General features: G+C 44.1%; 1 protein-coding gene and 15 non-coding genes across 16 annotated transcripts; all 16 read right to left on the bottom strand.

The window, feature by feature from the left end:
- Positions 1-9,216: 9,216 nt before the first annotated feature.
- trnal-uag (transfer RNA leucine (anticodon UAG)) lies at positions 9,217-9,298 on the bottom strand. Its single transcript has one exon. It is a non-coding gene; the product is annotated as a tRNA-Leu (tRNA).
- A 222-nt stretch (positions 9,299-9,520) lies between these two features.
- trnal-aag (transfer RNA leucine (anticodon AAG)) lies at positions 9,521-9,602 on the bottom strand. Its single transcript has one exon. It is a non-coding gene; the product is annotated as a tRNA-Leu (tRNA).
- A 973-nt stretch (positions 9,603-10,575) lies between these two features.
- On the bottom strand, positions 10,576-10,657 carry trnal-uag (transfer RNA leucine (anticodon UAG)). The gene has a single exon. It is a non-coding gene; the product is annotated as a tRNA-Leu (tRNA).
- A 222-nt stretch (positions 10,658-10,879) lies between these two features.
- On the bottom strand, positions 10,880-10,961 carry trnal-aag (transfer RNA leucine (anticodon AAG)). The gene has a single exon. It is a non-coding gene; the product is annotated as a tRNA-Leu (tRNA).
- Positions 10,962-12,474: 1,513 nt separating this feature from the next.
- On the bottom strand, positions 12,475-15,037 carry LOC130080409 (piggyBac transposable element-derived protein 4-like). The gene is made up of 2 exons (XM_056245761.1): positions 14,892-15,037; positions 12,475-14,260 (listed from the first exon to the last, which is right to left on the bottom strand). Exons 1-2 carry the CDS (start codon positions 15,035-15,037, stop codon positions 12,475-12,477), a joined length of 1,932 nt encoding a protein of 643 aa, XP_056101736.1.
- A 655-nt stretch (positions 15,038-15,692) lies between these two features.
- On the bottom strand, positions 15,693-15,774 carry trnal-uag (transfer RNA leucine (anticodon UAG)). The gene has a single exon. It is a non-coding gene; the product is annotated as a tRNA-Leu (tRNA).
- A 1,671-nt stretch (positions 15,775-17,445) lies between these two features.
- trnal-aag (transfer RNA leucine (anticodon AAG)) lies at positions 17,446-17,527 on the bottom strand. Its single transcript has one exon. It is a non-coding gene; the product is annotated as a tRNA-Leu (tRNA).
- Positions 17,528-18,322: 795 nt separating this feature from the next.
- On the bottom strand, positions 18,323-18,404 carry trnal-aag (transfer RNA leucine (anticodon AAG)). The gene has a single exon. It is a non-coding gene; the product is annotated as a tRNA-Leu (tRNA).
- A 1,938-nt stretch (positions 18,405-20,342) lies between these two features.
- Positions 20,343-20,424, bottom strand: trnal-aag (transfer RNA leucine (anticodon AAG)). The gene has a single exon. It is a non-coding gene; the product is annotated as a tRNA-Leu (tRNA).
- Positions 20,425-20,914: 490 nt separating this feature from the next.
- Positions 20,915-20,996, bottom strand: trnal-uag (transfer RNA leucine (anticodon UAG)). Its single transcript has one exon. It is a non-coding gene; the product is annotated as a tRNA-Leu (tRNA).
- A 222-nt stretch (positions 20,997-21,218) lies between these two features.
- On the bottom strand, positions 21,219-21,299 carry trnal-aag (transfer RNA leucine (anticodon AAG)). Its single transcript has one exon. It is a non-coding gene; the product is annotated as a tRNA-Leu (tRNA).
- A 1,063-nt stretch (positions 21,300-22,362) lies between these two features.
- trnal-uag (transfer RNA leucine (anticodon UAG)) lies at positions 22,363-22,444 on the bottom strand. Its single transcript has one exon. It is a non-coding gene; the product is annotated as a tRNA-Leu (tRNA).
- Positions 22,445-22,666: 222 nt separating this feature from the next.
- Positions 22,667-22,747, bottom strand: trnal-aag (transfer RNA leucine (anticodon AAG)). Its single transcript has one exon. It is a non-coding gene; the product is annotated as a tRNA-Leu (tRNA).
- A 1,863-nt stretch (positions 22,748-24,610) lies between these two features.
- On the bottom strand, positions 24,611-24,692 carry trnal-aag (transfer RNA leucine (anticodon AAG)). Its single transcript has one exon. It is a non-coding gene; the product is annotated as a tRNA-Leu (tRNA).
- A 491-nt stretch (positions 24,693-25,183) lies between these two features.
- Positions 25,184-25,265, bottom strand: trnal-uag (transfer RNA leucine (anticodon UAG)). Its single transcript has one exon. It is a non-coding gene; the product is annotated as a tRNA-Leu (tRNA).
- Positions 25,266-25,487: 222 nt separating this feature from the next.
- Positions 25,488-25,569, bottom strand: trnal-aag (transfer RNA leucine (anticodon AAG)). Its single transcript has one exon. It is a non-coding gene; the product is annotated as a tRNA-Leu (tRNA).
- Between the last annotated feature and the right edge of the window lie 1,494 nt (positions 25,570-27,063).

Consider the following 27,063-nt stretch of genomic DNA (forward strand, 5'->3'; position numbering starts at 1 on the left):
CTCTGTTCTCCACAGTTAAATCCGTCGAAATTCTACGTGCCTTGAAGGAGCACCTCGACAGGTGGAAAGGCCTCCTAAATACAGGGGGGACGCAGTTACACTCCTGGAGGCCCCCCTCCCTGCAGATTGCAATTCCATCTCTAATCAAACACACTTGAATTACCTAATCAAAGCCTTTGGGCCATCCTCCAAAATGGCAGCCAGCTGTGTCGCAGTTAAACTCAAAATCATGAGGTAGCTGTCAGATCACCAAAAAAATCTCAATGAGTCAAATTGGCTAACTCCATCATTATAGACTAGACATTTGTTATTATTATTATGTTTAAATTCATTTTTGAAGTGACATTATTGCTGTCCCTGATTCAAGAGGGTGCAGATTTTCAGCCGCTTTTGCGCCTTAGACCCAGCGCCTTAGACCGCTCGGCCACGCTACCTTGTGAGGGCACCTTCCGTGGGCCATTTTCGCCAATTTTTTCTTTTAATGTCTCTCTTCTCCACAGTTAAATCCGTCGAAATTCTACGTGCCTTGAAGGAGCACCTCGACAGGTGGAAAGGCCTCCTAAATACAGGGGGGACGCAGTTACACTCCTGGAGGCCCCCCTCCCTGCAGATTGCAATTCCATCTCTAATCAAACACACCTGAATTACCTAATCAAAGCCTTTGGGCCATCCTCCAAAATGGCAGCCAGCTGTGTCGCAGTGAAACTCAAAATCATGAGGTAGCTGTCAGATCACCAAAAAAATCTCAATGAGTCAAATTGGCTAACTCCTGTTGTGGCAAAAATTAATCTCAAACAAACATCACTGCGTAAGAGACACTCAGAGTCAAATTATATAAAATAGAAGTATTTATTCTTGCAAGAATAGGAGCAGTCTAATACACAGTTGTTACCCTGTGCAGAAGAGTGACACCCCCCAGACAGACTGAACTAGCTTTTATCTTAGTTTCAAGGCCTTCTTCCCCCCAGAGCCTTCCTCCCAGTAGTTTTCCATAGACGTCACTAGTTGGCCCACTAAGCTCCCCTGCACTAAGTGGCCTTCTGACATCTAGGTCAGAGGTCCTTGTTCGTCTGTTCTCTGGAGTGTCTCACTCTTCTGCCTCCCCAGGTACATAAACAGAATCCTCTCTCACTACAAGTGAGAGACACACATGTGACATTCTTTGAATCATCTATATTTTACTAAAGATCAATGAATATAATTAAAATTGCCACTACAACTCCTCACTTTTTATCATTCTGATTACCCATAATCACAATAATAAACAATAAAACAAATTTTAAGTCATATCATCACACTTATACTCTTCATCTCTGATTTTTTGCATAAATGATCACTCTCCTTGAACCTGTGAAGAAAAGTTTAGAATGAAGAAGCATAAGGCTGTTTTTGTGGGGGAAAGGCCCCGTAATATTTTAGCTAGCAAGTAAACATTTTTACGACGCCGGGCTAAGCGAGAAATCACTGTTCCTGCGCTCCTGTAAACAGACCCTCAGTCACGCCAGTAAGGAAAAAGGTAGTTATAACATAGTAAGGAAACAAACAGATAAAGTATAATAAAAATCACTCAGTTTCAAACCCTATCTTTGTACGCCATCTCGTAACACGGATGACCGCTGCTTGTAACCTTCTTTAAATCTTTTGCCCTTAATCTTTCTCAGAAAATAAACAAATAGAAGAAAAACAAACAGAACATACATTTAACACATATCTCACTGTAGCTCCCGCTACCTGTATCGTCGCATAATTTTGTTCATCCTTGGGATAGACTGTCATTTTCACCAATTGAACAGACAGCATGTTTCACCTGTCACTGTAATCATATTCCCCCATGAATAACAAAATTATTAGAATAACAATCCTAACTCCTATCATTAAGCCTTTTCCATTAATCTACACCCATCTCCATATTTCACCTCGGTTTTCCTAACCATATTTTGTTCACTTCTAATTCAATTTAGTAAGCTCTATTTAATGCCATATTTAACAAAATCTAACCAGAGAAGTCTTATAATTTTGTCCATTCTTCTAACCAATGCAGTTGTTCAATATTAACTCTAATATTTCCATTACAGACACAATCAATATATTTTCTACATTTACAATCAAATCAATACCTAGTTTGATTCAATCAAACAAAATCATCACGAAAACAGATTATTCTGTTAAACTTAAACCATCAGTTGTGTTGATCATCTCGTTCGCCCCATGGACGTTCCGTGTTCTTTTACCTTTAACTTTCAATTCAAACATGCTGTGGTTCTACTTAATAAGCTTCAACAATTATCCCTACAATTTACATTAATTAATAGATCTTCTCTTCCCAAAAACATTTTCCTTAAATATTTCCTAATGAATAAGTAACCAATCAAATCTTTTGATCTACTGTATATCAATACTAAGCCCTATTTTGATTTAATCAAATAAAATCCTCAAAATAATCACAAAACCACATTCTTAAACCATTAGTTGGTTCACATCCTCCTCCAGGCGTGTTGATCATCTCGTTCGCCCCATGGACTATGGGATGGTTGTGGCCTGTTGGTGTAGGTGAGAGGCTTGGACCCAGGTGTCACACTCTCCAACCATTTTCTGATCCTTATAAGGTTTTCCCTTATATCACGACCGCACCCCCACTGGAGTGAACTTTCACCTGTGAATGGAGACCTTAAGTATTTTGTTAGTGGCCGCTTGTCTAGCAGCTCGTCCCCTTTGGTGTGACCTGTGGAATCAACAACCTGAAACATTATCTCCGGATAATTTCTTGCTCACTTAATAGCACTCGGGGTCCTTTTACCCTGAAAAACACTCAACCCCTGTCCTCATGTCCACACAATATTTATACATTTGGAAGAGAATTAGTTCTGTTTGATCCAATCCATCCTGACATTCTGTAAAAGGAAAATTTTAAGTTATGCGCTGCGCAGGTGTAGCACCTTTCTGCCACAATAATAACCCAGGCCAGGATAGTTAGCCAAATTCATCCATAACCATCATTTTATTGGCACATGTTGCCCTGTCTCCCAATCCTGCATGCTCTCTGTAAAGAGAAACAAATTTCGAGGTTATTGTCAGATAGTAAAGTACGTAGTTTCTTTTGTCTACTGTTCTCCCGTGGCCTTCGATGCCCTGGCGTTTCCTGTTGAAACAATCTTTGTTATTGGTGTGTGCACACTCACAGACATCAATTTTGTTAGGCAGAAAAAATGGCTTCTTTCAGGGCTTTTATCAAATTACCCCTAGTGTTCTCCCAACATTTATTCAGCAACTGTGAACCCCTTAATAAACCATATTTGGCAATTGTTATACCATCTCCCTCTTGATGCACGACACACCTCGAGCATCAATTTAACATAACATTTAACATAGTGTTTTTATAAAGTTTGCCATCAACACTAACCCAAACGTTGTCCTTCAGACAAATTCCCTCCAGACATCTTTCTCTGCCTCTGAAACAAAAATATTACATTCTTCACTTAAAGCCACAATCTCATCTTCTTATCGAAGTATTTGAAAGGCAACGGCCCTCAGTCTCACAGCGAATCTTGCTTTTCAGGCCTGTTGTTTGGTCTCTCAAGTCAGTCATCTACAAACATTTCCAAAGTCATCAATTTTCCCTATCAGGTCAAGTCGTGCTGTACAGACTTGGTCAATGTCAGTCAATCATTTCTCCCCCTTTGTTCACAATAATCATAAATGTGAGAGGCTCTCTTGATAATTTCATGTTGACTTAGCCAATATGTCACTTTGTTGTTTCCCTCAAATCTACAACATTTTCATTTATCTCAGCCCATGCCAGATGTTGATCTACAACTACACAATTCCAATTTACTTAAACTGATCTTCAAATCTACATTATGTATGACAAAAGTATTACTACCAGACAGAGCTTGATGGCCAATCAACTTAAAGCTTGTCCCATGTTCTGTATTGTCTTTTCATCAGAATTATCAGCTTCTTTAAAATTTGTCATTTGCCTTAACCCATCTGTAATGATAAACTCATTCCAGAGGTTAATGACGCAATATACACACCATTCAGGCGGAATATTAGTGCCCCAAACTAATACATACAAGACATAAAGTGCTGTCACCATCACACACACTCATACTAGACACACATATGTTAACTGCTCATTCTCAATGTTCACTTTTCTTTATATTATTGCTAAAAGATTTAAATTTTAAATAAGATTTTAACCTTTCCATTTTTCCTGTAGCTTCTACCTAATTTTACATGGTATCTTAACCACTTTCAAAGCACGTCTTGTTCATTATTCATTTGATTTTTAGACAAGTCAGCTGGGTTGTTTTGTTTCATTATCATTATTTTGCTTCAGCTTGCTCTAGCAGGCAGATAACAGAAAGACAGACACAGTTACCATCCCTTCCTCCAACTCAGGCAGTCTCTCTCACTATAAATAAATTTCTAAGACTGTAACTTATATAAAATGTAATATTAAATTCGTTACACTAATCTTTGACCATTCACCTTTGTTATCCAGACTTTTCTTAAATCTACAAGAGCTGTCTTCATCTTTAGCCACCACCATGTCTAACGACCTTCAGGAGTTAAAACTATGTCATAGACCTATTAGTTCAAAATCAACACTATGATTTTCCTTGCCCATAAGGCAAACCAGTACATAAAAAGTTTTGCTACTGTCTCCACAACAACTAATGGGAATCACTTCATGGCCTCAGCTGGCTCTTGAAAGCCCACTCCTGTTAGCCCTTTATCTATAATCTCCATCAGGGTGTTTTCCCCTGGCATATTTGCAGACGCTTGTCACAAATAAAAAAAACAAGCCATACAATGAATGCGGTTTCTGGTGATTGGTATTAGAGGAACACTCACGTTTCTGGGTCAGACTGCCTGTAACTCCTCACAGCTCATCCGCCCTAACGATAAAGGATGCTGCTGGCCTCACAGTCATCCGCTCCACTCTCATACCTTTCTCACATAAACACCTCCATCTTGAGATGCCAGTGACTTTACGTGATCCACTCTGGCTTGGGTTGCCCCCTGTCTGGCCAATAGAAGGTCTTACCCGTCATAGAGATGGTCACTCGTGCCCACTGGTGACCGCTCTTTCCCATCACAGGCTGTTTGCTTCAACAGAACTCAGCTGTTTTCTAGAGCTTAGGAAAGGCACGTTCAAGAGTCACCAGAGCCATTCGGATTGCCTAATAGTGTTCACACAGGGAGACAGGTCAATAACAACAGTATTTAATCACTTAAATCCATTAACTATCTTAAAAGCAGCAACCAAGCTACTTGGATTATACTCAGTGAATTTAGATCACAACCGTACATTCAGTGTACTTCATCTGTAGCCGGAGCCATCGGTCCTGAATGGTGGAGACTAAATGAGACAAAGAAGTTACTGGTCCTAAAATAAGCTAATCAAAATGTCATCTCTATCTGTATTATTGTTTTAAATACTTCTTTAAAGTCATTCAGTTTTATTTTTAAAACATCTCTGTGTCTATGATCTTCAACTGAAACACTGTGCTTTACTTATTATCACAGATACCAGCTTTTAGCTGACTCATTGAATGAGAGAGACTCTGAGACTCTATTGGATGGTACACTGCTCTCTCATATACTTCTAACATCAAACATTTATCTATCATCTTTTAACTCTATCCCAGCTTAAGGCATCTTTGCCAGAAATTACATACGGTTTCAAATAAACATATTATTTATATTTGTCTTTTGCCCACCTCAGGGAATTTAGACATTACAAATTTCCACTCAGATTGAGTCTCTGTCACACTGGCAGTTTCAGGCACAGCACACATCAGATTTTAGATAAGCGAACTGTTTCAATACAGCCCATAACAAACTTATCTTTTGAAAGCAAAACATCAGCTTCTAGTTCTTTCATGGTCAACTTTTCAAGCTGTTTGTTTAATCAGATGCCTTTCAACACATTTTACATTTAGCAACTGTTAATTCAGTAGCCTACTGCTTCTGCTTATTTGTTCTTACATAATGGTAATTATTCTAGTTCTCAATAACGTTTCACATTTCTCAATCTCAATTTTAGTTGTCAAGTTCTCAATTACCATACCTTAATATCTGACTTCAAAAGTTTTCTCTTCTAGGAGTTTATCAGTCTCCAATCAGGATTCACACTAACTTTGACAAGGCTACTCTGCATCTTTTGCAGTTATTATAAATCATCTTTGAGATCTGTCTCTCTATATTACCTTTACATATTTTGCAACTCACATTTGTTGGAGTCACAAAAGGATTCACTTTAAGACTTCAATCTTTGACCTTGTTTTTTATCTCTTATTTCTCAGACCAAAAAATTGTCACTGTCGTCATTTAAACACTGATCTATTTTCAACCCTACATTATTATCAGAAATGTGTCACGTGTTAAATGGTCCTACTGACCACAGTCAAGACAATCTCTGTCATCTGGTTGGTTCGTGTGTCAGCCTCAACTACAGCATCAGACACCTTGCAGTTTGATCACTGTGAGCTTCCAAAGGGCTTCAACTTAACTGCACACCCTTGAAGCAGTGTCCCATTCAGGAATGTAAACAGACCCACTGATAAGCAGTTCTCTGTATTCCTTTGACCATCCACCAATGGCGGATTCAATCACAATAGCCAAATCATAATCTTCATCATTATTATTGGCAGAACATTATACATTATTGATTTCCAGAATCTTTGGACATAGCTGTCTTTACACCTTACTAATTTGGTATTATCATCAACAACACTAATTACAAGTACTGTTGCTGTTATCCCAGCTTATCTTTTACAAAACATCATCTGCAAATCTCTTCAAAGTGAGATCTTCAGAGCAGAGCTGTTTACAGCATTTGCTCTCTTCTGTCTCACTATTTATTTACTTATTTATTTTCCCGGACTGTTCCGTTACTCTTCATAAAGTGTAACAATTTGTACATCATTATTTTCATTTCCACTGGTTTGAAGCCTTTTTTCCTTCCATCACATTATTGTCTCAGTCTTATCTCTACTGTTTCTCCAAAACAGATTATATCACTCAGTCCGTAAATTACACAGACAACCATTATAGCTACTTGCTTCAATACCCTTATTTTCTTAACATTAATAAAATAAGGCAGATATATCATCATTTCAATCATTATTTTATCAAAATCTAGAATTGCTCCCCATTCTGCTTAAAACATTCTTCATATCATGTTAATCCCTGTCAATCATACAATGCCTTATTTTATTCTAAAACTTTTCATATCATTTAAACATTTTACATTTGACTTCCATAAATTCTATCAGACCATGTCTATTTTCATCACATATAGTTTTCTACTATATTTCTCCTTTCTTTTCCCTACATGCCAGTTCCTTCATTATCCTCTCCTTTCTTTTCTCAAACATGCCAGTTCCTTCATTATCTAACCAGTACATGATTGTTTGAACAATCCCCACACACACATATCTCACACACCAACCTTTTTGTTTTTTTCAATTCCCTCTTCCACCAAGTCTCACTTACCGTTCCCTCTATTTCACACAGACAGCCTTATTGCTTCTTGCTACTTCAATCCTTGTCATATAAATTTAAGTTCTATAGACATCTAATGTCATGCATCCATTTACTGGATGAAGAAGTAAAAACATTATTTCTCCTGGCAGTTCGACATTTTATCTTCAACTGAACAATCCATTATCTGTTCACATTTTTTACACACATGTTGAACGCAGCCACAACAACCTTTTGTCCCGCTGCCCTGTTCCACTGATTCTCGCACACTCTTAGTCTATTTGTGCTCATGGTAGCTCATGATCATGGTATTTTCTCAGTTTTTTTTCCAATATCTAAAACATACATTTCCCCCCATACTTTCCTAGTTCTACAGAAAACCGGTGTATCAAATTTGGCATGCTTACTCTGAGATTTTCCCATACTGGCTGTTTTCTGTTCTCTGTGGATTTCTCTTCAACGCGCGTTTTCTTTAATCTGTTAGGCGTCCCTAAACAAATCCGATTCTTTCTTTTAACCCAAATCGGTCGGGTTGCACTATTAGTGCCCTCCTAATTATGGTTTACCAAAAAATTCTGGTTCCCCCTAATTAGCCTCAGTACCTAAAAACAATTTGCTCCGTCGTGGAACAACTAATTTTCAGGGTACCTATCTGTTTGAAATCTCTTGATCTGTTACAGTTCTCACTTAATCCCAGATTATTTATCTGCTTGAAATTTCTTGTTCTGTTGCAGACCTCAATTAATCTCAGATTTTTCCCTCGTATCTGTTTGAAATTTCTTGATCTATATAGATCTCAATTAATCTCAGATTACGTACCACAGAAACAGCCTTCAGCCAATATGGTTCAATTTTACTCTTCTCCCCAATTAAACTGAATTTAATTAACTTACCCAAAAGAAAATAAATTGAACTGTCTCTTACCAGAGATGCTTCTGTTGCCACCTGCGGGTTCTTTAGATTCCAGTGGTCGATTCTCCCGGCCCTGATATCGGTCGGCCCCTCTCTCTCAAGTTTACGAGGTAGAGCTGGAACTTACTTAGTCCAGGTGGCCAAACACCGTCCGATCTCAGGTCCAGGAGGCACGTCCAAGGAATCCCACTTCTGACACCAAAACTGTTGTGGCAAAAATTCATCTCAAACAAACATCACTGCGTAAGAGACACTCAGAGTCAAATTATATAAAATAGAAGTATTTATTCTTGCAAGAATAGGAGCAGTCTAATACACAGTTGTTACCCTGTGCAGAAGAGTGACACCCCCCCAGACAGACTGAACTAGCTTTTATCTTAGTTTCAAGGCCTTCTTCCCCCCAGAGCCTTCCTCCCGGTAGTTTTCCATAGACGTCACTAGTTGGCCCACTAAGCTCCCCTGCACTAAGTGGCCTTCTGACATCTAGGTCAGAGGTCCTTGTTCGTCTGTTCTCTGGAGTGTCTCCCTCTTCTGCCTCCCCAGGTACATAAACAGAATCCTCTCTCACTACAAGTGAGAGACACACATGTGACATTCTTTGAATCATCTATATTTTACTAAAGATCAATGAATATCATTAAAATTGCCACTACACTCCATCATTATAGACTAGACATTTGTTATTATTATGTTTAAATTCATTTTTGAAGTGACATTATTACCATCCCTGATTCTAGAGGGTGCAGATTTTCAGCCGCTTTTGCGCCTTTTCGGAGCACTCTTAAGGTGTCTGGCCCTCTTTAAAATCACTGCTGGCAGCGGTGGGATTCGAACCCACGCCCCCGAAGAGACTGGAGCCTAAATCCAGCGCCTTAGACCCCTCGGCCACGCTACCCTGACGTGGCTCGATTCGTGGGCCGTTTTCTGGCCATTTTTTTTTTCATAAATAGATTAAACGTTGGGTGCGGACCTTCATCGTCAGGCTCTGAAGCACGCCCAGTTCGGCCAAGGAAAGCAAAAGCGGCAGGGTTTGGAAGAGACCGGGAGCAAGCAGTGTCACTTCTCCAGTGTTTTCGCTTAGGCATAGCAGCCACGAGTGCCTTCTAAAATGCTGTCTTGGCAGCGGTGGGATTCGAACCCACGCCCCCGAAGAGACTGGAGCCTTAATCCAGCGCCTTAGACCGCTCGGCCACGCTACCTTGTGAGGGCACCTTCCGTGGGCCATTTTCGCCAATTTTTTCTTTTACTGTCTCTCTTCTCCACAGTTAAATCCGTCGAAATTCTACGTGCCTTGAAGGAGCACCTCGACAGGTGGAAAGGCCTCCTAAATACAGGGGGGACGCAGTTACACTCCTGGAGGCCCCCCTCCCTGCAGATTGCAATTCCATCTCTAATCAAACACACCTGAATTACCTAATCAAAGCCTTTGGGCCATCCTCCAAAATGGCAGCCAGCCGTGTCGCAGTTAAACTCAAAATCATGAGATAGCTGTCAGATCACCAAAAAAATCTCAATGAGTCAAATTGGCCAACTCCATCATTATAGACTAGACATTTGTTATTATTATGTTTAAATTCATTTTTGAAGTGACATTATTGCTGTCCCTGATTCAAGAGGGTGCAGATTTTCAGCCGCTTTTGCGCCTTAGACCCAGCGCCTTAGACCGCTCGGCCACGCTACCTTGTGAGGGCACCTTCCGTGGGCCATTTTCGCCAATTTTTTCTTTTAATGTCTCTCTTCTCCACAGTTAAATCCGTCGAAATTCTACGTGCCTTGAAGGAGCACCTCGACAGGTGGAAAGGCCTCCTAAATACAGGGCGGACGCAGTTACACTCCTGGAGGCCCCCCTCCCTGCAGATTGCAATTCCATCTCTAATCAAACACACCTGATTTACCTTATCAAAGCCTTTGGGCCATCCTCCAAAATGGCAGCCAGCTGTGTCGCAGTTAAACTCAAAATCATGAGGTAGCTGTCAGATCACCAAAAAAATCTCAATGAGTCAAATTGGCTAACTCCATCATTATAGACTAGACATTTGTTATTATTATGTTTAAATTCATTTTTGAAGTGACATTATTACCGTCCCTGATTCAAGAGGGTGCAGATTTTCAGACGCTTTTGCGCCTTTTCGGAGCACTCTTAAGGTGTCTGGCCCTCTTTAAAATTACTGCTGGCAGCGGTGGGATTCGAACCCACGCCCCCGAAGAGACTGGAGCCTAAATCCAGCGCCTTAGACCCCTCGGCTACGCTACCCTGACGTGGCTCAATTCGTGGGCCGTTTTCTGGCCATTTTTTTTTTCATAAATAGATTAAACGTTGGGTGCGGACTTTCATCGTCAGGCTCTGAAGCACGCCGAGTTCGGCCAAGGAAAGCAAAAGCGGCAGGGTTTGGAAGAGTCCGGGAGCAAGCAGTGTCACTTCTCCAGTGTTTTCGCTTAGGCATAGCAGCCACGAGTGCCTTCTAAAATGCTGTCTTGGCAGCGGTGGGATTCGAACCCACGCCCCCGAAGAGACTGGAGCCTTAATCCAGCGCCTTAGACCGCTCGGCCACGCTACCTTGTGAGGGCACCTTCCGTGGGCCATTTTCGCCAATTTTTTCTTTTAATGTCTCTCTTCTCCACAGTTAAATCCGTCGAAATTCTACGTGCCTTGAAGGAGCACCTCGACAGGTGGAAAGGCCTCCTAAATACAGGGGGGACGCAGTTACACTCCTGGAGGCCCACTCCCTGCAGATTGCAATTCCATCTCTAATCAAACACACCTGAATTACCTAATCAAAGCCTTTGGGCCATCCTCCAAAATGGCAGCCAGCTGTGTCGCAGTTAAACTCAAAATCATGAGGTAGCTGTCAGATCACCGAAAAAATCTAAATGAGTCAAATTGGCTAACTCCATCATTATAGACTAGACATTTGTTATTATTATGTTTAAATTCATTTTTGAAGTGACATTATTGCTGTCCCTGATTCAAGAGGGTGCAGATTTTCAGCCGCTTTTGCGCCTTAGACCCAGCGCCTTAGACCCAGCGCCTTAGACCGCTCGGCCACGCTACCTTGTGAGGGCACCTTCCGTGGGCCATTTTCGCCAATTTTTTCTTTTAATGTCTCTCTTCTCCACAGTTAAATCCGTCGAAATTCTACGTGCCTTGAAGGAGCACCTCGACAGGTGGAAAGGCCTCCTAAATATAGGGGGGACGCAGTTACACTCCTGGAGGCCCCCCTCCCTGCAGATTGCAATTCCATCTCTAATCAAACACACCTGAATTACCTAATCAAAGCCTTTGGGCCATCCTCCAAAATGGCAGCCAGCTGTGTCGCAGTTAACCCTCTGAGGTCTAAGGGCATTTTTTCACTTTTTCCTTCGATTTTACAAATCTTATTAAATTCACCTTTTAAAGGTAATTACATAACATAATCCCACATGTTTTATATCAAAATGTGCAGAGAAAACCCAGCTCTCTTACTGGTGAGTTCACCACTTGTCCTGGAGAATTGTCTAAAGAGAGAGAGAGGGATAATCTGTCTCTAAAAGGTGAAAAATTTAAGTCCGATTTTTGAAATTCTTCAAATCTCTTGTGAAAACATACCATTACTCATGTGGACGAATTATTTTGGTCCTTGAAATGGGTTTCCCAAAGTCTTAGGGTCACAAAAGGAGTGTAATATATGAATAAAATAGTAGATAATGAATAATCATTGTCTAAAGTGACATTTTTGAAAAATCGTTTTTTAGTACAAGTTTTGTCTGTGACTCTACCTTCACCAAATGTTAGAGGGACTGAGATAAAATAGGACTAAAATAACTTCCTACTACATATCAAGCTTTATGGGATGTGTGCAAATGAAAAAGTAGCATTACAACAGGTCTTTCTTTCAAGCAAAATGTTTACTTTGTGAAAAAAACTCACTACTAACAATATTCACAAAATGTACACATTTTCATGTTTTACATGTCAAAAAAAAAATTCAAACCAAAGATGAACTATATATTAGAAATATATATATATATATATATAAACTTACCACTATTTACAATATTTACACAATGTGCATGTTTTCATGTTTCAGTTTTTCAGCTGTCATGCCATGCTGCAAAACAGTTTCTGTCCAGCTGCATGCAAAGCGCAACACCACACTCCCTGCATTTCCAAGGTGTGTCCTTTCTCTGGCCTTGGCTTTGGCAATGCTCACACCTGCTGCGACCTGTGGTGGCTTTTGTGGAAGAATCTGCTGCATGAACGGCAATTGGCACAGGAATATGACCTGCAGGTACCGGGACCGGAGCAGTGTGAAGAGGCTTACCACAGAGTTCAGCAGTCAGCTCCTCCATGAAAGCTCTGTGTGTCATGGGTGTTGTTTGCTGGGCCAGACAGAGTTCCTTGTGGAGGATGTAGCTGTTGGTGGTGGCAATGTCCAGAAAATGGTAAAACAGGTGTCTGTACCAGCGCATTGTTTTGTGTTGTGCAGAGTAATATTGAATGAGCTGGTCTGAATGATCAACTCCCCCCATGTGTTCATTGTACGCCAAAACTGGTGTGGGACAGGGGATTGATGTCTTTGTCCAAGAGCCATCTTGTTGTTTCACCCTCCTCTGAACAGTGTTACCAGAGTGTGCTGTGTGAAGTGTGGAGCAGACTGATACTTCTCTCGTGTCCATCCATTTCACATAGATGAGGGGCCCGTCCCGGATCCATCTTATGGAGCCTCTTTCTGATTTTTTTGTGAGGGCGTTATTTGTTGTCCGAGGGCAGTCCTTGCGGTTCTCCCTGTAGGTCCCACAGGCAGCAAATTTTTGCTCATGGAGAGCCCTGAAGAGTTTGGGGCTTGAATAAAAATTATCCATGTAAATGTGGTAGCCTGTGCCAAGGTAACCTGGTTGTACCAGGGACATCACAACATCATAGGAAAGGCCATGTCCAGAGGGGATGTCACTTTTGCCGGTGTAAACGGAAAAGTCCACTGTATAGCCATTCCGTGAGTCTGCCAAGACAAACAACTTGAATCCCCACTTTATCGGTTTTGCCTTCATGTACTGCGTCATCCCAGTTTTGGCCTTTGATGCAACCATTCTTTCATCCACAGCCACATCTCTGTGAGGATGATAAAATGACTTGCAGGCATTTTTGATGGTGTTCATCAGGGGTTTCAGTCTGAAAAGTTTGTCATGGTCGGCTGTGCCCTTTTTTTTGTCGTTCTGGACATCCTCTTCAGGGTCGCTAAGGTGAAGGTTCCAAGAAAGTGCTCTGTATCTGTCCCGTGGCATGATCTGCACTGGAAGTGGCAAAGAGAAGAAGTGATTCTGTCTCCAGTAATCTGCAATGCTCTCGAGTTTCACCATGGCCATGTACAGAAGCAGTCCAATGTACTTGTAAAACTCCCCTATGTTCACATCTAACCATTTATATTTCTTTCCCTGTGCCATTTGTTTAGCAGCCTGCTTGTTTGTGTTTTGGCACAGTGTTTGTATGATTTGTACAGGGAAGAAAAGTTTGAAGAGGTCGAGTGGTGTATATGTGGAAGTGGAGCTGAGCTGTGGCCCTGGTGTTCGAGCTGGTTGAAACCTGGAGACAGGGGGAGCGATGTCTGGGTCTTTTTCCGTCTTCCAAGACAGTGGAGCTGGCTGCTGTGTAGGTGGGGGTGCTGGTTGATGCTGGGCGTTACGGGACCTCTTGGCTGGCCGGGTTGGTGATGATGGTTGCTGTGTAGGTGGGGGTGCTGGTTGATGCTGGGGGGTACGGAACCTCTTGGCTGGCCGGGCTGGTGAGAATGACTGCGGTGTAGGGGCTGGTGGTGACCTGGTGGCAGGCACAGGTGAGGCTGCCTGTGTTACACTGGGCCCTGGTAGCTGTGAATCCTCTCTGAAAAAACACAAAAACATAAAGTTTACATCTCTCTCTCTCTCTCACACACACACACACACACACCAATCTCCACCTAACAAGAATGTGGAAGATGTGTGAGGATTTGACTTATTTTAACGTTATTCCAATTTATCACATGTGCTAGCTATCCTGTCCACCCCAAATCACAGCAAATAACACCTGAATGAGATGTGGGAATACTGTCTCTTCCATTTCAAAACTCCACAGAGATTTATAATTTTACATTCAGTATAAATATAGGCCTACTAAACATAAATAAAATTATATGAAAGATCAAGCCACATCTATACAAGTATAAACAATATGATAAAAAAGGTCAATGGCCAAACCATATCGATTCATCACTACAAGAGATAGGCCTAATGTTATTCAAATTGTGAATTGAGGTGAATAAATATTACATTAGTTATCATAAGGAGACCAGCAAGAACAGCCTACAACGTTACTATTTGTAAGTGTACCCCGGTTTTACACAAGAAAATAACTTTTACATAAAGTAAACACTTTGCTAAAGGCACAGTCAATTTGTCAAAGCAGCACAGCGCAGCTTATTTTAGCCAAGATGGTCACCCTGCGAACGAGGTTTTTATAAAATAAATACGCTTACCCGTCCTCAACTGGATCTCTTCTGTGATCATAATCCTCATCTTCATCAGAAGAAAATCCATCAGGCTCGGAAACTCGCCTTTCATCCTCGTCGCTGCTATCCAAAATCGCCGCAAGTGCGTCTTTCAATGTCAATGTCTTCGCCATTTTCTCTCCTCGTCTTCTTCTTACTTTTCCTCTTCTTTATATATATTTTTGCCATGTTTTTTTCGCGGACTTTTTCTTTCGCGGACTTTTTTACTCTTTCTCTCTCCATGTCAGCTGGTATTTTCCTCACTGTGAGGAGATGGGAGGGTACTTAGGGATTTCAACCGCATCTATTGGTTGGTTTCACACAAAATGCAGACAGGCAAGCTAGCCCACCAATCACGCACGGTGAATGACCATCTTGTCTTCCCTCTTGCTCTCTGTGTGAGTCACATATGATCTCGCGAGAATAAGGACGTTGAAGCTGAGAATCTGTCGATTACGGCAAAATCAGAACCATTTATGTGTGCTGCACAATCGCGGAGATATTAATAGAAACATTGAGTAAACATTGAGTTGACGCGCCCGCGCGTCATCCGACCTCAGGGGGTTAAACTCAAAATCATGAGGTAGCTGTCAGATCACCAAAAAAATCTCAATGAGTCAAATTGGCTAACTCCATCATTATAGACTAGACATTTGTTATTATTATGTTTAAATTCATTTTTGAAGTGACATTATTACCGTCCCTGATTCAAGAGGGTGCAGATTTTCAGCCGCTTTTGCGCCTTTTCGGAGCACTCTTAAGGTGTCTGGCCCTCTTTAAAATCACTGCTGGCAGCGGTGGGATTCAAACCCACGCCCCCGAAGAGACTGGAGCCTAAATCCAGCGCCTTAGACCCCTCGGCCACGCTACCCTGACGTGGCTCGATTCGTGGGCCGTTTTCGCCAATTTTTTCTTTTAATGTCTCTCTTCTCCACAGTTAAATCCGTCGAAATTCTACGTGCCTTGAAGGAGCACCTCGACAGGTGGAAAGGCCTCCTAAATACAGGGGGGAGGCAGTTACACTCCTGGAGGCCCCCCTCCCTGCAGATTGCAATTCCATCTCTAATCAAACACACCTGAATTACCTAATCAAAGCCTTTGGGCCATCCTCCAAAATGGCAGCCAGCTGTGTCGCAGTTAAACTCAAAATCATGAGGTAGCTGTCAGATCACCAAAAAAATCTCAATGAGTCAAATTGGCTAACTCCATCAGTATAGACTAGACATTTGTTATTATTATGTTTAAATTCATTTTTGAAGTGACATTATTGCTGTCCCTGATTCAAGAGGGTGCAGATTTTCAGCCGCTTTTGCGCCTTTTCGGAGCACACTTAAGGTGTCTGGCCCTCTTTAAAATCACTGCTGGCAGCGGTGGGATTAGGACCCACGCCCCCGAAGAGACTGGAGCCTAAATCCAGCATCTTAGACCCCTCGGCCACGCTACCCTGACTTGGCTCGATTCGTGGGCCGTTTTCTGGGCATTTTTTTTTTCATAAATAGATTAAACGTTGGGTGCGGACCTTCATCGTCAGGCTCTGAAGCACGCCGAGTTCGGCCAAGGAAAGCAAAAGCGGCAGGGTTTGGAAGAGTCCGGGAGCAAGCAGTGTCACTTCTCCAGTGTTTTCGCTTAGGCATAGCAGCCACGAGTGCCTTCTAAAATGCTGTCTTGGCAGCGGTGGGATTCAAACCCACGCCCCCGAAGAGACTGGAGCCTTAATCCAGCGCCTTAGACCGCTCGGCCACGCTACCTTGTGAGGGCACCTTCCGTGGGCCATTTTCGCCAATTTTTTCTTTTAATGTCTCTCTTCTCCACAGTTAAATCCATCGAAATTCTACGTGCCTTGAAGGAGCACCTCGACAGGTGGAAAGGCCTCCTAAATACAGGGGGGACGCAGTTACACTCCTGGAGGCCCCCCTCCCTGCAGATTGCAATTCCATCTCTAATCAAACACACCTGAATTACCTAATCAAAGCCTTTGGGCCATCCTCCAAAATGGCAGCCAGCTGTGTTGCAGTTAAACTCAAAATCATGAGGTAGCTGTCAGATCACCAAAAAAATCTAAATGAGTCAAATTGGCTAACTCCATCATTATAGACTAGACATTTGTTATTATTATGTTTAAATACATTTTTGAAGTGACATTATTACTGTCCCTGATTCAAGAGGGTGCAGATTTTCAGCCGCTTTTGCGCCTTTTCGGAGCACTCTTAAGGTGTCTGGCCCTCTTTAAAATCACTGCTGGCAGCGGTGGGATTTGAACTCACGCCCCCGAAGAGACTGGAGCCTAAATCCAGCGCCTTAGACCCCTCGGCCACGCTACCCTGACGTGGCTCGATACGTGGGCCGTTTTCTGGCCATTTTTTTTTCATAAATAGATTAAAGGTTGGGTGCGGACCTTCATCGCCAGGCTCTGAAGCACGCCGACTTTGGCCAAGGAAAGCAAAAGCGGCAGGGTTTGGAAGAGTCCGGGAGCAAGCAGTGTCACTTCTCCAGTGTTTTCGCTTAGGCATAGCAGCCACGAGTGCCTTCTAAAATGCTGTCTTGGCAGCGGTGGGATTCGAACCCACGCCCCCGAAGAGACTGGAGCCTTAATCCAGCGCCTTAGACCGCTCGGCCACGCTACCTTGTGAGGGCACCTTCCGTGGGCCATTTTCGCCAATTTTTTCTTTTAATGTCTCTCTTCTCCACAGTTAAATCCGTCGAAATTCTACGTGCCTTGAAGGAGCACCTCAACAGGTGGAAAGGCCTCCTAAATACAGGGGGGACGCAGTTACACTCCTGGAGGCCCCCTCCCTGCAGATTGCAATTCCATCTCTAATCAAACACACCTGAATTACCTAATCAAAGCCTTTGGGCCATCCTCCAAAATGGCAGCCAGCTTTGTCGCAGTTAAACTTAAAATCATGAGGTAGCTGTCAGATCACCAAAAAAATCTCAATGAGTCAAATTGGCTAACTCCATCATTATAGACTAGACATTTGTTATTATTATGTTTAAATTCATTTTTGAAGTGACATTATTACCGTCCCTGATTCAAGAGGGTGCAGATTTTCAGCCGCTTTTGCGCCTTTTCGGATCACTCTTAAGGTGTCTGGCCCTCTTTAAAATCACTGCTGGCAGCGGTGGGATTCAAACCCACACTCCCGAAGAGACTGGAGCCTAAATCCAGCGCCTTAGACCCCTCGGCCACGCTACCATGACGTGGCTCGATTCGTGGGCCGTTTTCTGGCCATTTTTTTTTTTCATAAATAGATTAAACGTTGGGTGTGGACCTTCATCGTCAGGCTCTGAAGCACGCCGAGTTCGGCCAAGGAAAGCAAAAGCGGCAGGGTTTGGAAGAGACCGGGAGCAAGCAGTGTCACTTCTCCAGTGTTTTCGCTTAGGAATAGCAGCCACGAGTGCCTTCTAAAATGCTGTCTTGGCAGCGGTGGGATTTGAACCCACGCCCCCGAAGAGACTGGAGCCTTAATCCAGCGCCTTAGACCGCTCGGCCACGCTACCTTGTGAGGGCACCTTCCGTGGTCCATTTTCGCCAATTTTTTCTTTTAATGTCTCTCTTCTCCACAGTTAAATCCGTCGAAATTCTACATGCCTTGAAGGAGCACCTCGACAGGTGGAAAGGCCTCCTAAATACAGGGGGGACGCAGTTACACTCCTGGAGGCCCCCCTCCCTGCAGATTGCAATTCCATCTCTAATCAAACACACCTGAATTACCTAATCAAAGCCTTTGGGCCATCCTCCAAAATGGCAGCCAGCTGTGTCGCAGTTAAACTCAAAATCATGAGGTAGCTGTCAGATCACCAAAAAAATCTCAATGAGTCAAATTGGCTAACTCCATTATTATAGACTAGACATTTGTTTTTATTATGTTTAAATTCATTTTTGAAGTGACATTATTACCGTCCCTGATTCAAGAGGGTGCAGATTTTCAGCCGCTTTTGCGCCTTTTCGGAGCACTCTTAAGGTGTCTGGCCCTCTTTAAAATCACTGCTGGCAGCGGTGGGATTCGAACCCACGCCCCCGAAAAGACTGGAGCCTTAATACAGCGCCTTAGACCCCTCGGCCACTCTACCCTGACGTGGCTCGATTCGTGGGCCGTTTTCGCCAACTTTTTCTTTTAATGTCTCTCTTCTCCACAGTTAAATCCGTCGAAATTCTACGTGCCTTGAAGGAGCACCTCGACAGGTGGAAAGGCCTCCTAAATACAGGGGGGACGCAGTTACACTCCTGGAGGCCCCCTCCCTGCAGATTGCAATTCCATCTCTAATCAAACACACCTGAATTACCTAATCAAAGCCTTTGGGCCATCCTCCAAAATGGCAGCCAGCTGTGTCGCAGTTAAACTCAAAATCATGAGGTAGCTGTCAGATCACCAAAAAAATCTCAATGAGTCAAATTGGCTAACTCCATCATTATAGACTAGACATTTGTTATTATTATGTTTAAATTCATTTTTGAAGTGACATTATTACCGTCCCTGATTCAAGAGGGTGCAGATTTTCAGCCGCTTTTGCGCCTTTTCGGAGCACTCTTAAGGTGTCTGGCCCTCTTTAAAATTACTGCTGGCAGCGGTGGGATTCGAACCCACGCCCCCGAAAAGACTGGAGCCTTAATACAGCGCCTTAGACCCCTCGGCCACTCTACCCTGACGTGGCTCGATTCGTGGGCCGTTTTCGCCAACTTTTTCTTTTAATGTCTCTCTTCTCCACAGTTAAATCCGTCGAAATTCTACGTGCCTTGAAGGAGCACCTCGACAGGTGGAAAGGCCTCCTAAATACAGGGGGGACGCAGTTACACTCCTGGAGGCCCCCTCCCTGCAGATTGCAATTCCATCTCTAATCAAACACACCTGAATTACCTAATCAAAGCCTTTGGGCCATCCTCCAAAATGGCAGCCAGCTGTGTCGCAGTTAAACTTAAAATCATGAGGTAGCTGTCAGATCACCAAAAACATCTCAATGAGTCAAATTGGCTAACTCCATCAGTATAGACTAGACATTTGTTATTATTATGTTTAAATTCATTTTTGAAGTGACATTATTGCTGTCCCTGATTCAAGAGGGTGCAGATTTTCAGCCGCTTTTGCGCCTTTTCGGAGCACACTTAAGGTGTCTGGCCCTCTTTAAAATCACTGCTGGCAGCGGTGGGATTTGAACTCACGCCCCCGAAGAGACTGGAGCCTAAATCCAGCGCCTTAGACCCCTCGGCCACGCTACCCTGACGTGGCTCGATACGTGGGCCGTTTTCTGGCCATTTTTTTTTCATAAATAGATTAAAGGTTGGGTGCGGACCTTCATCGCCAGGCTCTGAAGCACGCCGACTTTGGCCAAGGAAAGCAAAAGCGGCAGGGTTTGGAAGAGTCCGGGAGCAAGCAGTGTCACTTCTCCAGTGTTTTCGCTTAGGCATAGCAGCCACGAGTGCCTTCTAAAATGCTGTCTTGGCAGCGGTGGGATTCGAACCCACGCCCCCGAAGAGACTGGAGCCTTAATCCAGCGCCTTAGACCGCTCGGCCACGCTACCTTGTGAGGGCACCTTCCGTGGGCCATTTTCGCCAATTTTTTCTTTTAATGTCTCTCTTCTCCACAGTTAAATCCGTCGAAATTCTACGTGCCTTGAAGGAGCACCTCGACAGGTGGAAAGGCCTCCTAAATACAGGGGGGACGCAGTTACACTCCTGGAGGCCCCCTCCCTGCAGATTGCAATTCCATCTCTAATCAAACACACCTGAATTACCTAATCAAAGCCTTTGGGCCATCCTCCAAAATGGCAGCCAGCTTTGTCGCAGTTAAACTTAAAATCATGAGGTAGCTGTCAGATCACCAAAAAAATCTCAATGAGTCAAATTGGCTAACTCCATCATTATAGACTAGACATTTGTTATTATTATGTTTAAATTCATTTTTGAAGTGACATTATTACCGTCCCTGATTCAAGAGGGTGCAGATTTTCAGCCGCTTTTGCGCCTTTTCGGATCACTCTTAAGGTGTCTGGCCCTCTTTAAAATCACTGCTGGCAGCGGTGGGATTCGAACCCACACTCCCGAAGAGACTGGAGCCTAAATCCAGCGCCTTAGACCCCTCGGCCACGCTACCATGACGTGGCTCGATTCGTGGGCCGTTTTCTGGCCATTTTTTTTTTCATAAATAGATTAAACGTTGGGTGTGGACCTTCATCGTCAGGCTCTGAAGCACGCCGAGTTCGGCCAAGGAAAGCAAAAGCGGCAGGGTTTGGAAGAGACCGGGAGCAAGCAGTGTCACTTCTCCAGTGTTTTCGCTTAGGAATAGCAGCCACGAGTGCCTTCTAAAATGCTGTCTTGGCAGCGGTGGGATTTGAACCCACGCCCCGAAGAGACTGGAGCCTTAATCCAGCGCCTTAGACCGCTCGGCCACGCTACCTTGTGAGGGCACCTTCCGTGGTCCATTTTCGCCAATTTTTTCTTTTAATGTCTCTCTTCTCCACAGTTAAATCCGTCGAAATTCTACATGCCTTGAAGGAGCATCTCGACAGGTGGAAAGGCCTCCTAAATACAGGGGGGACGCAGTTACACTCCTGGAGGCCCCCCTCCCTGCAGATTGCAATTCCATCTCTAATCAAACACACCTGAATTACCTAATCAAAGCCTTTGGGCCATCCTCCAAAATGGCAGCCAGCTGTGTCGCAGTTAAACTCAAAATCATGAGGTAGCTGTCAGATCACCAAAAAAATCTCAATGAGTCAAATTGGCTAACTCCATTATTATAGACTAGACATTTGTTTTTATTATGTTTAAATTCATTTTTGAAGTGACATTATTACCGTCCCTGATTCAAGAGGGTGCAGATTTTCAGCCGCTTTTGCGCCTTTTCGGAGCACTCTTAAGGTGTCTGGCCCTCTTTAAAATCACTGCTTGCAGCGGTGGGATTCGAACCCACGCCCCCGAAAAGACTGGAGCCTTAATACAGCGCCTTAGACCCCTCGGCCACTCTACCCTGACGTGGCTCGATTCGTGGGCCGTTTTCGCCAACTTTTTCTTTTAATGTCTCTATTCTCCACAGTTAAATCCGTCGAAATTCTACGTGCCTTGAAGGAGCACCTCGACAGGTGGAAAGGCCTCCTAAATACAGGGGGGACGCAGTTACACTCCTGGAGGCCCCCTCCCTGCAGATTGCAATTCCATCTCTAATCAAACACACCTGAATTACCTAATCAAAGCCTTTGGGCCATCCTCCAAAATGGCAGCCAGCTGTGTCGCAGTTAAACTCAAAATCATGAGGTAGCTGTCAGATCACCAAAAAAATCTCAATGAGTCAAATTGGCTAACTCTATCATTATAGACTAGACATTTGTTATTATTATGTTTAAATTCATTTTTGAAGTGACATTATTACCGTCCCTGATTCAAGAGGGTGCAGATTTTCAGCCGCTTTTGCGCCTTTTCGGATCACTCTTAAGGTGTCTGGCCCTCTTTAAAATCACTGCTGGCAGCGGTGGGATTCGAACCCACACTCCCGAAGAGACTGGAGCCTAAATCCAGCGCCTTAGACCCCTCGGCCACGCTACCATGACGTGGCTCGATTCGTGGGCCGTTTTCTGGCCATTTTTTTTTTCATAAATAGATTAAACGTTGGGTGTGGACCTTCATCGTCAGGCTCTGAAGCACGCCGAGTTCGGCCAAGGAAAGCAAAAGCGGCAGGGTTTGGAAGAGACCGGGAGCAAGCAGTGTCACTTCTCCAGTGTTTTCGCTTAGGAATAGCAGCCACGAGTGCCTTCTAAAATGCTGTCTTGGCAGCGGTGGGATTTGAACCCACGCCCCGAAGAGACTGGAGCCTTAATCCAGCGCCTTAGACCGCTCGGCCACGCTACCTTGTGAGGGCACCTTCCGTGGTCCATTTTCGCCAATTTTTTCTTTTAATGTCTCTCTTCTCCACAGTTAAATCCGTCGAAATTCTACATGCCTTGAAGGAGCATCTCGACAGGTGGAAAGGCCTCCTAAATACAGGGGGGACGCAGTTACACTCCTGGAGGCCCCCCTCCCTGCAGATTGCAATTCCATCTCTAATCAAACACACCTGAATTACCTAATCAAAGCCTTTGGGCCATCCTCCAAAATGGCAGCCAGCTGTGTCGCAGTTAAACTCAAAATCATGAGGTAGCTGTCAGATCACCAAAAAAATCTCAATGAGTCAAATTGGCTAACTCCATTATTATAGACTAGACATTTGTTTTTATTATGTTTAAATTCATTTTTGAAGTGACATTATTACCGTCCCTGATTCAAGAGGGTGCAGATTTTCAGCCGCTTTTGCGCCTTTTCGGAGCACTCTTAAGGTGTCTGGCCCTCTTTAAAATCACTGCTTGCAGCGGTGGGATTCGAACCCACGCCCCCGAAAAGACTGGAGCCTTAATACAGCGCCTTAGACCCCTCGGCCACTCTACCCTGACGTGGCTCGATTCGTGGGCCGTTTTCGCCAACTTTTTCTTTTAATGTCTCTCTTCTCCACAGTTAAATCCGTCGAAATTCTACGTGCCTTGAAGGAGCACCTCGACAGGTTGAAAGGCCTCCTAAATACAGGGGGGACGCAGTTACACTCCTGGAGGCCCCCTCCCTGCAGATTGCAATTCCATCTCTAATCAAACACACCTGAATTACCTAATCAAAGCCTTTGGGCCATCCTCCAAAATGGCAGCCAGCTGTGTCGCAGTTAAACTCAAAATCATGAGGTAGCTGTCAGATCACCAAAAAAATCTCAATGAGTCAAATTGGCTAACTCTATCATTATAGACTAGACATTTGTTATTATTATGTTTAAATTCATTTTTGAAGTGACATTATTGCTGTCCCTGATTCAAGAGGGTGCAGATTTTCAGCCGATTTTGCGCCTTAGACCCAGCGCCTTAGACCCAGCGCCTTAGACCGCTCGGCCACGCTACCTTGTGAGGGCACCTTCCGTGGGCCATTTTCGCCAATTTTTTCTTTTAATGTCTCTCTTCTCCACAGTTAAATCCGTCGAAATTCTACGTGCCTTGAAGGAGCACCTCGACAGGTGGAAAGGCCTCCTAAATACAGGGGGGACGCAGTTACACTCCTGGAGGCCCCCCTCCCTGCAGATTGCAATTCCATCTCTAATCAAACACACCTGAATTACCTAATCAAAGCCTTTGGGCCATCCTCCAAAATGGCAGCCAGCTGTGTCGCAGTTAAACTCAAAATCATGAGGTAGCTGTCAGATCACCAAAAAAATCTCAATGAGTCAAATTGGCTAACTCCATCATTATAGACTAGACATTTGTTATTATTATGTTTAAATTCATTTTTGAAGTGACATTATTGCTGTCCCTGATTCAAGAGGGTGCAGATTTTCAGTCGCTTTTGCGCCTTTTCGGAGCACACTTACGGTGTCTGGCCCTCTTTAAAATCACGGCTGGCAGCAGTGGGATTCAAACCCACGCCCCCAAAGAGACTGGAGCCTAAATCCAGCACCTTAGACCCCTCGGCCACGCTACCCTGATGAGGCTCGTTTCGTGGGCCGTTTTCTGGCCATTTTTTTTTTCATGAATAGATTAAACGTTGGGTGCGTACCTTCATCGTCAGGCTCTGAAGCACGCCAAGTTGGGCCAAGGAAAGCAAAAGCGGCAGGGTTTGGAAGAGACCGGGAGCAAGCAGTGTCACTTCTCCAGTGTTTTCGCTTAGGCATAGCAGCCACGAGTGCCTTCTAAAATACTGTTTTGGCAGCGGTGGGATTCGAACCCACGCCCCCGAAGAGACTGGAGCCTTAATCCAGCGCCTTAGACCACTCGGCCACGCTACCTTGTGAGGGCACCTTCCGTGGGCCATTTTCGCCAATTTTTTCTTTTAATGTCTCTCTTCTCCACAGTTAAATCCGTCGAAATTCTACGTGCCTTGAAGGAGCACCTCGACAGGTGGAAAGGCCTCCTAAATACAGGGGGGACGCAGTTACACTCCTGGAGGCCCCCCTCCCTGCAGATTGCAATTCCATCTCTAATCAAACACACCTGATTTACCTTATCAAAGCCTTTGGGCCATCCTCCAAAATGGCAGCCAGCTGTGTCGCAGTTAAACTCAAAATCATGAGGTAGCTGTCAGATCACCAAAAAAATCTCAATGAGTCAAATTGGCTAACTCCATCATTATAGACTAGACATTTGTTATTATTATGTTTAAATTCATTTTTGAAGTGACATTATTACCGTCCCTGATTCAAGAGGGTGCAGATTTTCAGACGCTTTTGCGCCTTTTCGGAGCACTCTTTAGGTGTCTGGCCCTCTTTAAAATTACTGCTGGCAGCGGTGGGATTCGAACCCACGCCCCCGAAGAGACTGGAGCCTAAATCCAGCGCCTTAGACCCCTCGGCCACGCTACCCTGACGTGGCTCAATTCGTGGGCCGTTTTCTGGCCATTTTTTTTTTCATAAATAGATTAAACGTTGGGTGCGGACTTTCATCGTCAGGCTCTGAAGCACGCCGAGTTCGGCCAAGGAAAGCAAAAGCGGCAGGGTTTGGAAGAGACCGGGAGCAAGCAGTGTCACTTCTCCAGTGTTTTCGCTTAGGCATAGCAGCCACGAGTGCCTTCTAAAATGCTATCTTGGCAGCGGTGGGATTCGAACCCACGCCCCCGAAGAGACTGGAGCCTTAATCCAGCGCCTTAGACCGCTCGGCCACACTACCTTGTGAGGGCACCTTCCGTGGGCCATTTTCGCCAATTTTTTCTTTTAATGTCTCTCTTCTCCACAGTTAAATCCGTCGAAATTCTACGTGCCTTGAAGGAGCACCTCGACAGGTGGAAAGGCCTCCTAAATACAGGGGGGACACAGTTACACTCCTGGAGGCCCCCTCCCTGCAGATTGCAATTCCATCTCTAATCAAACACACCTGAATTACCTAATCAAAGCCTTTGGGCCATCCTCCAAAATGGCAGCCAGCTGTGTCGCAGTTAAACTCAAAATCATGAGGTAGCTGTCAGATCACCAAAAAAATCTAAATGAGTCAAATTGGCTAACTCCATCATTATAGACTAGACATTTGTTATTATTATGTTTAAATTCATTTTTGAAGTGACATTATTGCTGTCCCTGATTCAAGAGGGTGCAGATTTTCAGCCGCTTTTGCGCCTTAGACCCAGCGCTTTGATCAAATTGGCTAACTCCATCATTATAGACTAGACATTTGTTATTATTATGTTTAAATTCATTTTTGAAGTGACATTATTACTGTCCCTGATTCAAGAGGGTGCAGATTTTAAGCCGCTTTTGCGCCTTTTCGGAGCACTCTTAAGGTGTCTGGCCCTCTTTAAAATCACTGCTGGCAGCAGTGGGATTCGAACCCACGCCCCTGAAGAGACTGGAGCCTAAATCCAGCGCCTTAGACCCCTCGGCCCGATACCCTGACGTGGCTTGATTCGTGGGCCGTTTTCTGGCCATTTTTTTTTTCATAAATAGATTAAACGTTGGGTGCGGACCTTCATCGTCAGGCTCTGAAGCACGCCGAGTTTGGCCAAGGAAAGCAAAAGCGGCAGGGTTTGGAAGAGTCCGGGAGCAAGCAGTGTCACTTCTCCAGTGTTTTCGCTTAGGCATAGCAGCCACGAGTGCCTTCTAAAATGCTGTCTTGGCAGCGGTGGGACTCAAACCCACGCCCCCGGAGAGACTGGAGCCTTAATCCAGCGCCTTAGACCACTCGGCCACGCTACCTTGTGAGGGCACCTTCCGTGGGCCATTTTCGCCAATTTTTTCTTTTAATGTCTCTCTTCTCCACAGTTAAATCCGTCGAAATTCTACGTGCCTTGAAGGAGCACCTCGACAGGTGGAAAGGCCTCCTAAATAAAGGGGGGACGCAGTTACACTCCTGGAGGCCCCCCTCCCTGCAGATTGCAATTCCATCTCTAATCAAACACACCTGAATTACCTAATCAAAGCTTTTGGGCCATCCTCCAAAATGGCAGCCAGCTGTGTCGCAGTTAAACTCAAAATCATGAGGTAGCTGTCAGATCACCAAAAAAATCTAAATGAGTCAAATTGGCTAACTCCATCATTATAGACTAGACATTTGTTATTATTATGTTTAAATTCATTTTTGAAGTGACATTATTGCTGTCCCTGATTCAAGAGGGTGCAGATTTTCAGCCGCTTTTGCGCCTTTTCGGAGCACACTTAAAGTGTCTGGACC

Source organism: Rhinichthys klamathensis, unplaced genomic scaffold (assembly GCF_029890125.1).
Source record: "Rhinichthys klamathensis goyatoka isolate OS25496 unplaced genomic scaffold, OSU_Roscu_1.1 h1tg000035l_1, whole genome shotgun sequence".
NCBI classification, from domain to species: Eukaryota; Metazoa; Chordata; class Actinopteri; order Cypriniformes; family Leuciscidae; genus Rhinichthys; species Rhinichthys klamathensis.

What these genes read in the sequence shown, in the direction of transcription:
- LOC130080409 (XM_056245761.1), bottom strand. Translation starts at nt 15,037, where the DNA reads ATGGCGAAGACATTGACATTGAAAGACGCACTTGCGGCGATTTTGGAT. An exon ending in AGAGATCCAGTTGAGGACGG is followed by an intron (nt 14,261 to 14,891) that starts GTAAGCGTATTT and finishes GTGTTTTTTCAG; the next exon opens with AGAGGATTCACAGCTACCAG.